The sequence below is a fragment of the Oncorhynchus clarkii genome, chromosome 19, assembly GCF_045791955.1.
Source record: "Oncorhynchus clarkii lewisi isolate Uvic-CL-2024 chromosome 19, UVic_Ocla_1.0, whole genome shotgun sequence".
Lineage (NCBI taxonomy): Eukaryota > Metazoa > Chordata > Actinopteri > Salmoniformes > Salmonidae > Oncorhynchus > Oncorhynchus clarkii.
The window spans coordinates 21,549,532-21,561,864 of NC_092165.1; the positions used below are offsets into that span (position 1 = coordinate 21,549,532).

The 12,333-nt window shown below is 42.4% G+C and overlaps 1 protein-coding gene across 1 annotated transcript in view; it reads left to right on the plus strand.

Annotated features, from left to right (window-relative positions):
- The window catches only part of LOC139374922 (microsomal triglyceride transfer protein-like), a 41,383-nt gene that overhangs the window by 19,367 nt on the left and 9,683 nt on the right, over positions 1-12,333 (plus strand). Inside the window, exon 11 of the mRNA XM_071116159.1 lies at positions 2,858-3,069. Within this exon, the coding sequence (XP_070972260.1) occupies positions 2,858-3,069 (212 nt within the window). The remainder of the gene's footprint in view (positions 1-2,857; positions 3,070-12,333) is intronic.

A 12,333-nucleotide genomic window follows, 5' to 3' on the forward strand; every position in this document is an offset into this window, starting at 1 on the left:
TGTATTTGGAGAGTTTCTCCCATTCTTCTCTGCAGATCCTCTCAAGCTCTGTCAGCTTGGATGGGGAGCGTCATTGCACAGCTATTTTCAGGTCTCTCCAGAGATGTTCAAGTCCGAGCTCTGGCAGGGCCACTCAAGGACATTCAGAGACTTATCCTGAAGCCACTCCAGCGTTGTCTTAGCCGTGTGCTTAGGGTTGTTGTCCTGTTGGAAGGTGAACATTCACCCCGAGTCTGAGTTCCTGAGTGCTCTGGAGCAGGTTTTCACCAAGGATCTCTCTGTACTTTGCTCCATTCATCTTTACCTCGATCCTGACTAGTCTCCCAGTCCCTGCCGCTGAAAAACATCCCCACAGCATGATGCTGCCACCACCATGCTTCACGTTAGGGGTGGTGTTAGATGGGTGATGAGCTGTGCCTGGTTGTCTCCAGACGTGACGCTTGGCATTCAGGCCAAAGAGTTCATTCTTGGTTTCATCAGACCAGAGAGTCCTTTAGGTGCCTATTTTCAAACTACAAGCGGGCTGTCGTGTGCCTTTTACTGAGGATTGGCTTCCGTCTGGCCACTACCATAAAGGCCTGATTGGCGGAGAGTTGCAGAGATGGTTGTCCTCCTGGAAGGTTCTCCCATCTCCACAGAGGAACTCTAGAGCTATGTCAGAGTGACCATCGAGTTCTTGGTCACCTCCCTGACCAAGGCCCTTCTCCCCCGATTGATCAGTTTGGCCAGGCAGCCAGCTCTAGGAAGAGTCTTGGTGGTTCCAATCTTCTTCCATTTAAGAACGATGGAGGCCACTGGGTTCTTTGGGACCTTCAATGCTGCAGACATTTTTTGGTACCCTTCCCCAGATCTGTGTCTCGACACAATCCTGTCTCGGAGCTCTATGGACAAGTCCTTCATCCTCATGGCTAGGTTTTTGCTCTGACATGCACTGTCAACTGTGGGCCCTTATATAGACAGGTGTGTGCCTTTCCAAATCATGTCCAATCAACTGAATTTACCACAGGTGGACTCTAATAAGGTTGTAGGAACATCTCAACTGTGTGTGTTTCTCTAACATGGAAATCAATGGAAACAGGATGCAAACAGGATGCACCTGAGCTCAATTTCGTGTCTCATACCAAAGGGTCTGAATACATAAGGTATTTCTATTTTTTTAATACATGTGCAAACATTTCGAAAAACCTGTTTTCACTTTGTCATTATGGGGTATTTTGTGTAGATGTATTTTTTATTTTATCCATTTTAGAATAAGGCTGTAACGTAACAAAATGTGGAAAAGTCAAGGTCTGAATACTTTCCGCGTGTGTGTTGTCCATGTATTTCCATGTTAGAGAAACACACACAGTTGAAGTCGTAAGTTTAGACAACTTAGCCGAATACATTTAAACTCAGTTTTTCACAATTCCTGACATTTAATCCTAGTAAAAATTCCCTGTTTAGGTAAGTTAGGATCACCACTTTAAGAATGTGTAATGTCAGAATAATAGTAGAGTGATTTATTTCAGCTTTTATTTCTTTCATCACATTCCCTGTGGGTCAGAAGTTAACATGCACTCAGTTAGTATTTGGTAGCGTTGCCTTTAAATTGTTTCACTTGGGTCAAACGTTTCGGGTAGCCTTCCACAAGCCACCCACAATAAGTTGGGTGAATTTGAGGTCAGGGCTTTGTGATGGCCACTCCAATACCTTGACTTTGTTGTCCTTAAGCCATTTTTCCACAACTTTGGAAGTATGCTTGGGGTCATTGTCCATTTGGAAGACATTTGCGAAGACATTTGCGACCAAGCTTTAACTTCCTGACTGATGTCTTGAGATGTTGCTTCAATATATCCACATAATTTTCCTCCCTCATGATACCATCTATTTTGTGAAGAGCACCAGTCCCTCCTGCAACAAAGCACCCCCACAACATGTTGCTGCCACCCCCGTGATTCACGGTTGGGATGGTGTTCTTCGGCTTGCAAGCCTCGCCCTTTTTCATCCAAACATAACAATGGTCATTATGGCCAAACAGTTCTATTTTTGTTTCATCAGACCTGAGGACATTTCTCCAAAAAATACAATCTTTGTCCCCATGTGCAGTTGCCAACTGTAGTCTGTCTTTTTTATGGCAGTTTTGTAGCAGTGGCTACTTCCTTGCTGAGCGGCCTTTCAGGTTATGTCGATATAGGAGTCGTTTGACTGTGGATATAGATACTTTTGTACGTGTTTCCTCCAGCAGCATCTTCACAAGGTCCTTTGCTGTTGTTCTGGGATTGATTTGCACTTTTCACACATGTGTTCTGTCTCCTAGAGATGAACGTGTCTCCTTCCTGAGCGATTTGACGGCAACGTGGTCCCATGGTGTTTATACTTGCGTACTATTGTTCGTACAGATGAACGTGGTACCTTCAGGCGTTTGGAAATTGCTCCCAAGGATGAACCAGACTTGTGGAGGTCTACATTTTTTTTTCTGAGGTCTTGGCTGAATTCTTTTGATTTTTCCCATGATTTTGATTTTCCCATGAGTTTAAAGGTAGGCCTTGAAATACATCATCCACAGGTACACCTCCAATTGACTCAAATGATGTCAATTAGCCTATCAGAACCTTCTAAAGCCATGGCATCATTCTCTGGAATTTTGTAAACTTCTGACCCACTGGAATTATGATACATTGAATTATAAGTGAAAAAATCTGTCTGTACACAATTGCTTGAAAAATGTATTGTGTCACGCACAAAGTAGGTGTCCTAACCGACTTGCCGAAACACGAAAAATAAGACATTGGTGGAGTGGTTTAAAAAAAGAGTTTTAATGACTCCAGCCTATGTGTATGTAAATTTCTGACTTCAACTGTGTGTACATATATTTCAGGTGAAGCAGACGGTGAACCGAGTGTACCACCAGAACCGCCGGGTCTATGAGAAGAATGTGAGGGCAGCAGCTGCGGATGTGGTCTTCAGCAGCAACCCCTCTTACATGGAGGTGAAGAACATGCTCCTGTCCATCGGAAACCTGCCCAGAGAGTTGAACAAGTACATGCTTTCCAAGGTCAATGACATCCTCCACTTTGAAATGCCTGCCAGGTGGGTGATGGGATTTACATTTTGATTTGTAATTTCTTTGGTGTTTTCATTTTATTCAGACAGAAACAGCACTAAATGAGTGGGAGACTAGAGGTGGGGCTGGGATTTGTACCCACACTGGGGTGGTGTATATGTGGTGCAGGCAGTGGCGTTACCTGCTAGACCAGCAGGCACTGCTGTGCCAACCTAAATTGAAGGCAGACGTTACTTAAAGTGAGCTCCAAAAGTATTGGGACAGTGACACATTTTGTTGTTGTTTTGGCTCGGTACTCCAGCACTTTTGGATTTGAAATTATACATGAGGTTAAAGTGCAGACTGTCAGCTTTAATTTAAGGGTATTTCCATCCGTATCAGTTGAACCGTTTTAGAAATTACAGCAATGTTTGTAGTCCCCCCATTTTAGGGGACCTGTATACGAAACATCAAGAATAGCCTCAATTCGTTGGGGCATTGTCTTCATAAGGTGTCAAGTGTCCCACTGGGTTGCTGGCCCATGTTGGACTCCAATGCTTCCCACAGTTGCTTCAAGTTGGCTGGATGTCCTTTGAGTGGTGGACCATTCTTGATACACATTGGAAACTGTTGAGTGAAAAACCCAGCAGCGTTGCAGTTCTTGACACAAACCGGTGCGCCTGGCACCTACTAACAGTCCGGTCTCGAGGCCACATATTGAGTGTCTCGGTCTTGTGTCGGATACATTTGTACTTGGTCTTGACTCGGTCTCAGACAGTGAGGACTTGTAATTTCTTGCCGAAACCAGCAGAGTAAAAAACTCATTATTATCAGCTTTAATGTAGCCAGCGCATGAAACAGCTTTCTTGTAACATTATCTTAACAGCCTTTATATCTATTATAGACATGTTTGCGCAGTGGTGAACATACAGGCCTTAAGTGTGTGACAAGTTTGTTATTCTGAAAGGACCACAACCGTAATACCAGCTCGTTCATATAGGAGTGCACTTTTTGTAAAACTCAAAGGGCAAGTGGTGTATCCCTACTTCTGAATCCCTACTGATGCGTATCAAAGTAGTGTAGTGGAGGTATTTGATTGATCAATTATGTAGTACAATCAAGAAATCATGCACAAGGAGCTTCTGTGATGGTCCGGAGGGTGATGCGGGCTGCCCAACGCATCACCGGGGGCACACCTACAGCACCCAATATCACAGGAAGGCCAAAAAGATAATCAAGGACATCAACCACCCGAGCCACGGCCTGTTCACCACGCTATCATCCAGAAGGCGAGGTCAGTTCAGGTGCATTGCCGGTTACTCAACCCTGCACCTTAGAGGCTGATGCCCTATATACACTACCGTTCAAAAGTTTGGGGTCACTTAGAAATGTTGTTGTTTTTGAAAGAAAACCACTTTTTTTTTGTCCATTACAATAACATCAAATTGATCAGAAATGCAGTGTAGACATTGTTAATGTTGAAAAGGACTATTGTAGCTGGAAAGATTTTGAATGGAATATCTGCATGGGCGTACAGAGGCCCATTATCAGCAACCATCACTCCTGTGTTCCAATGGCATGTTGTGTTAGATAATCCAATATTAGATTATCATTTTAAAAGACTAATTGATCATTAAAAAACCCTTTTGCAATTATGTTAGCACAGCTGAAAACGGTTGTGCTGATTTAAAGAATCAATAAAACTCTCCTTCTTTAGACTAGTTGAGTATCTGGAGCATCAGCATTTGTGGGTTCGACTTACAAGCTCAAAATGGCCAGAAACAAAGCACTTTCTTCTGAAACTCATCAGTCTATTCTTGCTCTGAGAAATGAAGGCTATTCCATGTGAGAACTTGCCAAGAAACTGAAGATCTCGGACACAGCTGTGTTCTACTCCCTTCACAGAACAGCAAACTGGCTGAATAGAAAGAGGAGCGGGAGGCCCTCAGACTTGCCAATAAAAAGTAAAAATGTAAGATTGGCCAAAGAACAGACACTGGACAGAGGAACTCTGCCTTGAAGGCACTCATATAATTTTTTTGGTGGCTATACACAGCTAGAGATAGATGCAGGTGTTATTTGCTTAGCTTGTAAGAACTTAACCTGTTGCGACGAGCAATCCCGTATCCGGGATCCTATTTATAGCCTCAAGCTCATTACCATAACGCAACGTTAACTATTCATGAAAATCGCAAATGAAATTAAATAAATATATTTGCTTTCAAGCTTAGCCTTTTGTTAACAACACTGTCATCTCAGATTTTCAAAATATGCTTTTGAACCATAGCTAAACAAGCATTTGTGTAAGAGTATTGATAGCCTAGCATAGCATTAAGCCTGGCATTCAGCATGCAACATTTTCACAAAAACAAGAAAAGCATTCAAATAAATCATTTACCTTTGAAGAACTTCAGATGTTTTCAATGAGGAGACTCTCAGTTAGATAGCAAATGTTCAATTTTTCCAAAAAGATTATTTGTGTAGGAGAAATCGCTCCGTTTTGTTCATCACGTTTGGCTACCAAAAAAAAAAAGAAAATTCAGTCATCAAAACGCCAAACTTTTTTCCAAATTAACTCCATAATATCGACTGAAACATGGCAAACGTTGTTTAGAATCAATCCTCAAGGTGTTTTTCACATATCTCTTCGATGATATATCGTTCGTGGAAGTCTGGTTTCTCCTCTGAATCACATGGAAGAATACTTGCAGCTGGAGATTACGCACCAATTTCGACGCAGGACACAAGGCGGACGGACACCTGGTAAATGTAGTCTCTTATGGTCAATCTTCCAATGATATGCCTACAAATACGTCACAATGCTGCAAACACCTTGGGGAAACGACAGAAAGTGTAGGCTCATTCCTTGCGCATTCACAGCCATATAAGGAGACAATGGAAAACAGCGCCTCAAAAATTTTGCTCACTTCCTGTTTGAAGTTTCATCTTGGTTTCGCCTGTAGCATCAGTTCTGTGGCACTCACCGATAATATCTTTGCAGTTTTGGAAACGTCAGAGTTTTTTCTTTCCAAAGCTGTCAATTACATGCATAGTCGAGCATCTTTTCGTGACAAAATATCTTGTTTAAAACGAACATTTTTTATCCAAAAATTAAAAGAGCGCCCCCTATCTCGAAGTTAAGCGACTGTTATCCAATTAGCAAATTCACTCTAGCTCTCCGATTTCCGAGCACTTGTCTGAGTGTGCCAGAGCGCAGAAATGCTGATTAATTTACCAACGCGCAACACCCTCTGAAAATGACCGGTGTCAGTAAACATAGTAAAATATATATATATATATAGTTAGGCAAAAAAATATATATAGTTCGCCAAGAACAGTCTAGATAACAACATTTAAACAGCCTATGGTCAGAGTGATGTGTTCTCTCATTTGTGCCTTTAAGTAGTTAGCCAACTTTAGCCAGCTAGCTTGGTTGGGACAAGCATGCATTGGCAGCCAAGCTGCAGAAGGACGAGGATGCTATAATTCCCCATCGTTTATCAGTGCAATTTTGATGGCCAACTAGCTGTAAAAGTTTGAGAGGGTTTATTTAATGTTGCTTTCCTTAGATTTTTAGATCTTTTAGATCTTGTTCTCGCTAGTATTAGTTGTTGATCTTGTTGATATGCATAACTGAGAGAGAGAGCCTTCCATTTCATGGTTGTTTGATCAATAGGACTGTGAAGTTTCTAAATGTACAAGGACTCCCGTGGTGTTTAAATATTTGCAGAAGTCTATTCCGGTGTATTTTGTGGCTTTTGGCGAATGCATTCCAATGATCTAAACTTGCACTGTTGCAACTGCCTGTAAACACACAAAGTGAATGATGGCAGGCCGGTGTGGTAAATTACTTGTTTGTATAAAGGTATATGTACAGTTGAAGTCGGAAGTTTACATACACTTAGGTTGGTGTCATTAAAACTCGTTTTTCAACCACTCCGCAAATTTCTTGTTAACAAACTATAGTTTTGGCAACACACGTCATTTTGACACACGTCATTTTCCCAACAATTGTTAAGACAGATTATTTCACTTAATTCACTATCACAATTCCAGTGGGTCAGAAGTTTACACACACTAAGATGACTGTGCCTTTTAAACAGCTTTGGAAATTCCAGAAAATTGTGATAGCCTATCAGAAGCTTCTAAAGCCAAATGACATAATTTGAGGCAATTGGAGGTGTACCTGTGGATGTATTTCAAGGCCTACCTTCAAACTTCAAGCTTGCAAGCCAAAGAACACCATCCCAACCGTGAATCATGGGGGTGACAGCATCATGTTGTGGGGGTGCTTTGCTGCAGGAGGGACTGGTGCAATTCTCAAAATAGATGGCATCATGAGGTAGGAAAATTATGTGGATATATTGAAGCAACATCTCAAGACATCAGTCAGGAAGTTAAAGCTTGGGTCTATCAAATGGACAATGACCCCAAGCATACTTCCAAAGTTGTGACAAAATGGCTTAAGGACAACAAAGTCAAGGTATTGGAATGTCCATCACAAAGCCCTGACCTCAATCCCATAGAAAATTTGTGGGCAGAACTGAAAAAGCGTGTGTGAGCAAGGAGGCCTGCAAACCTGACTCCGTTACACCAGCTCTGTCAGGAGGAATGGGCCAAAATTCACCCAACTTATTGTGGGTAGCTTGTGGAAGGCTACCTGAAACGTTTGACCCAAGTGAAACAATTTAAAGGCAATGCCACACTCAATTAGTATTAGGTATGTAAACTTCTGACCCACCTGGAACATGATGAAATAAATAAAAGCTTAAATAAATCATTCTCTACTATTATTTCACATTGTTAAAATAAAAGTGGTGATCTTAACTGACCTAAGACAGGGATTTTTTACAAGGATTAAATGTCAGGAATTGTGAAAAACTGAGTTTAAATATATTTGGCTAAGGTGTATGTAAACTTCTGACTTCAACTATAGCTCTTTTTAAACCTTTTATTTAACTAGGAAAGTCAGATAATAACAAATGATTTACAATGAAGGCCTCCTGCGGGGACGGGGCTGGGATGAATTACATATTTTTTAAATAAAATATAAATATAGGACAACACACGTCACGACAAGAGAGACAACACAACACTACTTAGAGAGACCTAAGACCACAACATAGCATGCCAGCAACACATGACAACAGAATGGTAGCCACACGACATGGTAGCAGAACAAAATATTTTGGCACAGACAACAGCACAAAGGGCAAGAAGGCAGAGACCACAAAACATCACACAAAGCAGCCACCACTGTCAATAAGAGTGTCCATGATTGAGTCAGCTCTGATTTGGCTATAGCGCAATGGTCTGTGTAGACCCTGGTCCTGGACAACACTGATGTTTTATTTACTGCAGTGTCTTAATTGTCCTAACCCACGGCCATTTTCCCACTCTAGTTTGCTATAGAATTTTTACAAATACCTTATGTTCTAAGAATTTATGAGAACGTGAAAAGGACCATATCTAAGTGGCTGCTTGTCAGAAAATGTCAAACTAAAAGTTTAATTATTCCTGGGGGTGTATATAAACATATTTTTATAAGATTTCATGTTGCTCAAATGCTGTCAGTTCCATTTTAAATGCAACAATGTTTCATTTACACAAGTTATTTTCTAACTGCAAGTGTGCTTCAATAAAACTCTCACCATATGATGATAATTTGAAATGTCTTGTTCTTGAAAAAGGAGAAGCTGTAAGGGTCCTGTGTATAGCTGGTGTAGAGAGTCAGGCGCAGAACAGCAAATATGAGTAATCAAGGTACTTTTACTCAAAATGACAAATGTACAAAGTAACATCGCGAGCACAGCGACGTGTGCGATGAGGAACTTTCCACCTTCTCTACTGCGGTCCCATCGACGTGGGTTCGGGCGTGCTCCCTCTGCTGTTTCCTGAAGTCCACGATCAGCTCTTTCGTTTTGTTGACGTTCAGGAGAGGTTATTTTCCTGGCACCACTCCGCCAGGGCCCGCACCTCCTCCCTGTAGGCTGTCTCGGCATTGATGGTAATCAGGCCTACTACTGTTGTGTCGTCTGCAAACTTGATGATTGAGTTGGAGGCGTGCGTGGCCACGCAGTCATGGGTGAACAAGGAGTACAGGAGGGAGCTGAGCATGCACCCTTGTGTATTGAGGATCAGCAAGGTGGAGTTGTTTCCTACCTTCACCACCTGGGGGATGGCCTGTCAGGAGGTCCAGGACCCAGTTGCACAGGGCGGGGTTCAGACCCAGGGACCCGAGCTTAATGATGAGCTTGGAGGGTACTCTGGTGTTGAATGCTGAGCTATAGTCAATGAACAGCATTCTGACGTAGGTATTAGTCTTGTCCAGATGGGATAGGGCAGTGTGATGGTGATTTGCGTCTGTGGATCTATTGGAGCACTAAGCAAATTGAAGTTGCTCAAGGGTGTCTGGTACGGTAGAGGTGATATGGTCCCTCTAGCCTCTCAAAGAACTTCATGATGACAGAAGTGAGTGCTACAGGGCGATAGTCATTTATTTTTAGTTACCTTTGCGTTCTTGGGTACAGGAACAATGGTGAAGCAAGTGGGGACAGCAGACTGGGATAGGGAGAGATGAAATGTGTCCGTAAACACTCCAGCCAGCTGGTCTGCGCATGCTCTGAGGACGTGGCTAGGGATGCCGTCTGGGCCGGCAGCCTTGCGAGGGTTAAAACGCTTAAATGTCTTACTCACGGCGGCCACGGATAACAAGAGCCCACCGTCCACAGCCCACCGTCCTGCGTCAGTGGCACTGTATTATCCTCAAAACAGCGAAGAGTGTGTTTAGCTTGTCTGGGAGCATGACGTCGGGGTGTCTGCGACGTGGCTGGTTTTCCCTTTGTAATCCGTGATTGTCTGTAGACCCTGCCACATACGTCTCGTGTCTGAGCCGTTGAATTGCGACTCCACTTTGTCTCTGTACTGACGTTTTGCCTGTTTGATTGCCTTAGGGAGGGAATAACTACACTTTTTGTTTTCAACCATATTCCCAGTCACTGTGCCATGGTTAAATGTGGTGGTTTGCGCTTTCAGTTTTGTGCTAATGCTGCCATTTATCCATGGTTTCTGGTTTTAATAGACACCGTGGGAACAACATCCCCTATACACTTCCTGATGAACTCAGTCACTGTCTGTGTAAACGTCAATGTTATTCTCTGAGGCTACCCGGAACATATCCCAGTCTGCGTGATCAAAACAATCTTGATGAATGTATTCCGATTGGTCAGACCTGCGTTTTTCTGCCTATAGGAAGGGAGGAGCAAAATGGAGTCGTGATCTGATTTGGCGGGAGAGGGCCTTGTAGGCACCTCAAGCGAGTAGCCTTTGCTCTGTTTTTTTCTAAGCGAGTACTACAGTCAATTTGTTGATAGAACTTCGATAGCGTTTTCCTCATTTGTATTGTTAAAATCCTCAGCAACAATAAATGCGGCTTCAGGATATGTGGTTTCCTTGCTATGGTTAAATGTTTGCTTGCCATGGTTAAATCCTTGAGGGCCATCGTGGTATCGGCTTGAGGGGGAATACACACGGCTGTGACTAACCTAAAATAATTTATTTGGAAGATGATTGATTCTGGGTATTAACTCATAAACTTGGGATAGGGTTAATTATCAGGTATCCTATTGAAATATTGAGTGCTTAGGTTTAGAGGGTCTACACCAGAAGTTAATGGTTAAGTTAATTAATCTGTAGGAGGAAAGTAAATAGTGTGTGCAATTAAGCTTGGAATGTGCTGAGTGCAGGGAAAGCAATCATGTGGCAGGCGTTGATAAGGGGAGAGAGACATGGATTACTGATGAAGAGAGTTGAGGTCACGTTAAGTTGGAAATAATATTTTTTTGACGTATTACTTAGTTTCCTGCCTAGCAGTCAAGATACAATGTTTGTTCAGATGTGTTGGAGGAGACTCCGCCTCGGATAAAGGGTTAAATATCAGCGCTTGTGTGAACAGTGTCTTTGTCTAATGCAGCTGTATTCATCCCCTGAGAAGAATAAACTTGGTTTAAGCTTTCATAATGTCCGTTGAGTTTTTACTCTGAAAATTACAGGTAATACAGTCAGTATTTGCTTGTGAGGTATTCTAGGTCGGGTGAATGAAGGACTTTCTGTATGTTATCACACCATGAGTAGTTAATCATGAAACATACACCCCCGCCTTTCTTCTTCCCGGAGAGTTCTTTATATCTGTCTGCATAATGTACTGAGAACCCTGTTGGCTGTATGGACGGGGACAGTATATCCCGAGAGAGCCCTGATTCCATGAAACGGAGTATGTTACAGTCCCTGATGTCTCTCTGGAAGGAGATCCTCACCCTGAGCTCGTCTACTTTATTGTCCAGAGACTGAACATTAGCAAGTAATATACTTGGAAGGGGTGCCCGCTGGCGGCGTCTTGGAGCGGACTCTGGGATAAGTTCAATAGCCCTGGGGGGTACAAAAAAGGATCAAATTCTTCTGATGGCATAGCCAATGGCTGACTTAGCTAGCTAGCGTTATCTCCCCAGAGACCAGCAAAAATACTGATTGGGTCTTTTTTTCTCTTCAGTGTTGACCCTTTCCAACAAAAACTGAAAACATTAAATCAGAACATCATTGAAAATAATATAATTATCGTTATTATATTATTATAATCATTCTTTTAAAATCCTTAGCCCTTCTCTGAAGGCATAGAAGGCCTATTGTTCCCCACAGTGTTTGGTTTAGTAATCATTTGTAGAGTGGCTCTATTTTCCCTCGGCATGCATTTTTCCACTATTCTGAATGTCTAAAGAATCCATATGTCCTTCTGAAATAGGAACACACAAATACTGGACATTTTGAACCCTTATGGTGATGATTTGACAAAATTACAATCATGGTCTTGACCTTGTCTCAGACCCCTTGTCCCTCTCTCGGTATTGTCTGTCTCCCCCCGGTCTTGACTCAGACTCAATTTGCTCCGTCAATTTGCGCCGTCTTGAATCATTCTCGCTTTAGGTGGTCTCGAATACAACACTGCCTACCATACCCCGTTCAAAGACACTTAAATAATTTGCCTATTACCCTCTGAATGACACATATACACAATCCATGCCTCAAGGCTTAAAAAAATATTATTTAACCGGTCTCCTCCCCTTCATCTACACCGGTTTAACAAGTGACATCAATAAAGGATCATAGCTTTACCCTGGATTCACCTGGTCCGTCTGTCATGAAAAGAGCAGGTGTTCATCATGTTTTGTACACTCTGTATATGTGTATTGAAGCTGTCAAAAGTTGAGTATTTGATCCTGTATTCCTGGCACGAATGGTCCACCACCCAAAGGACA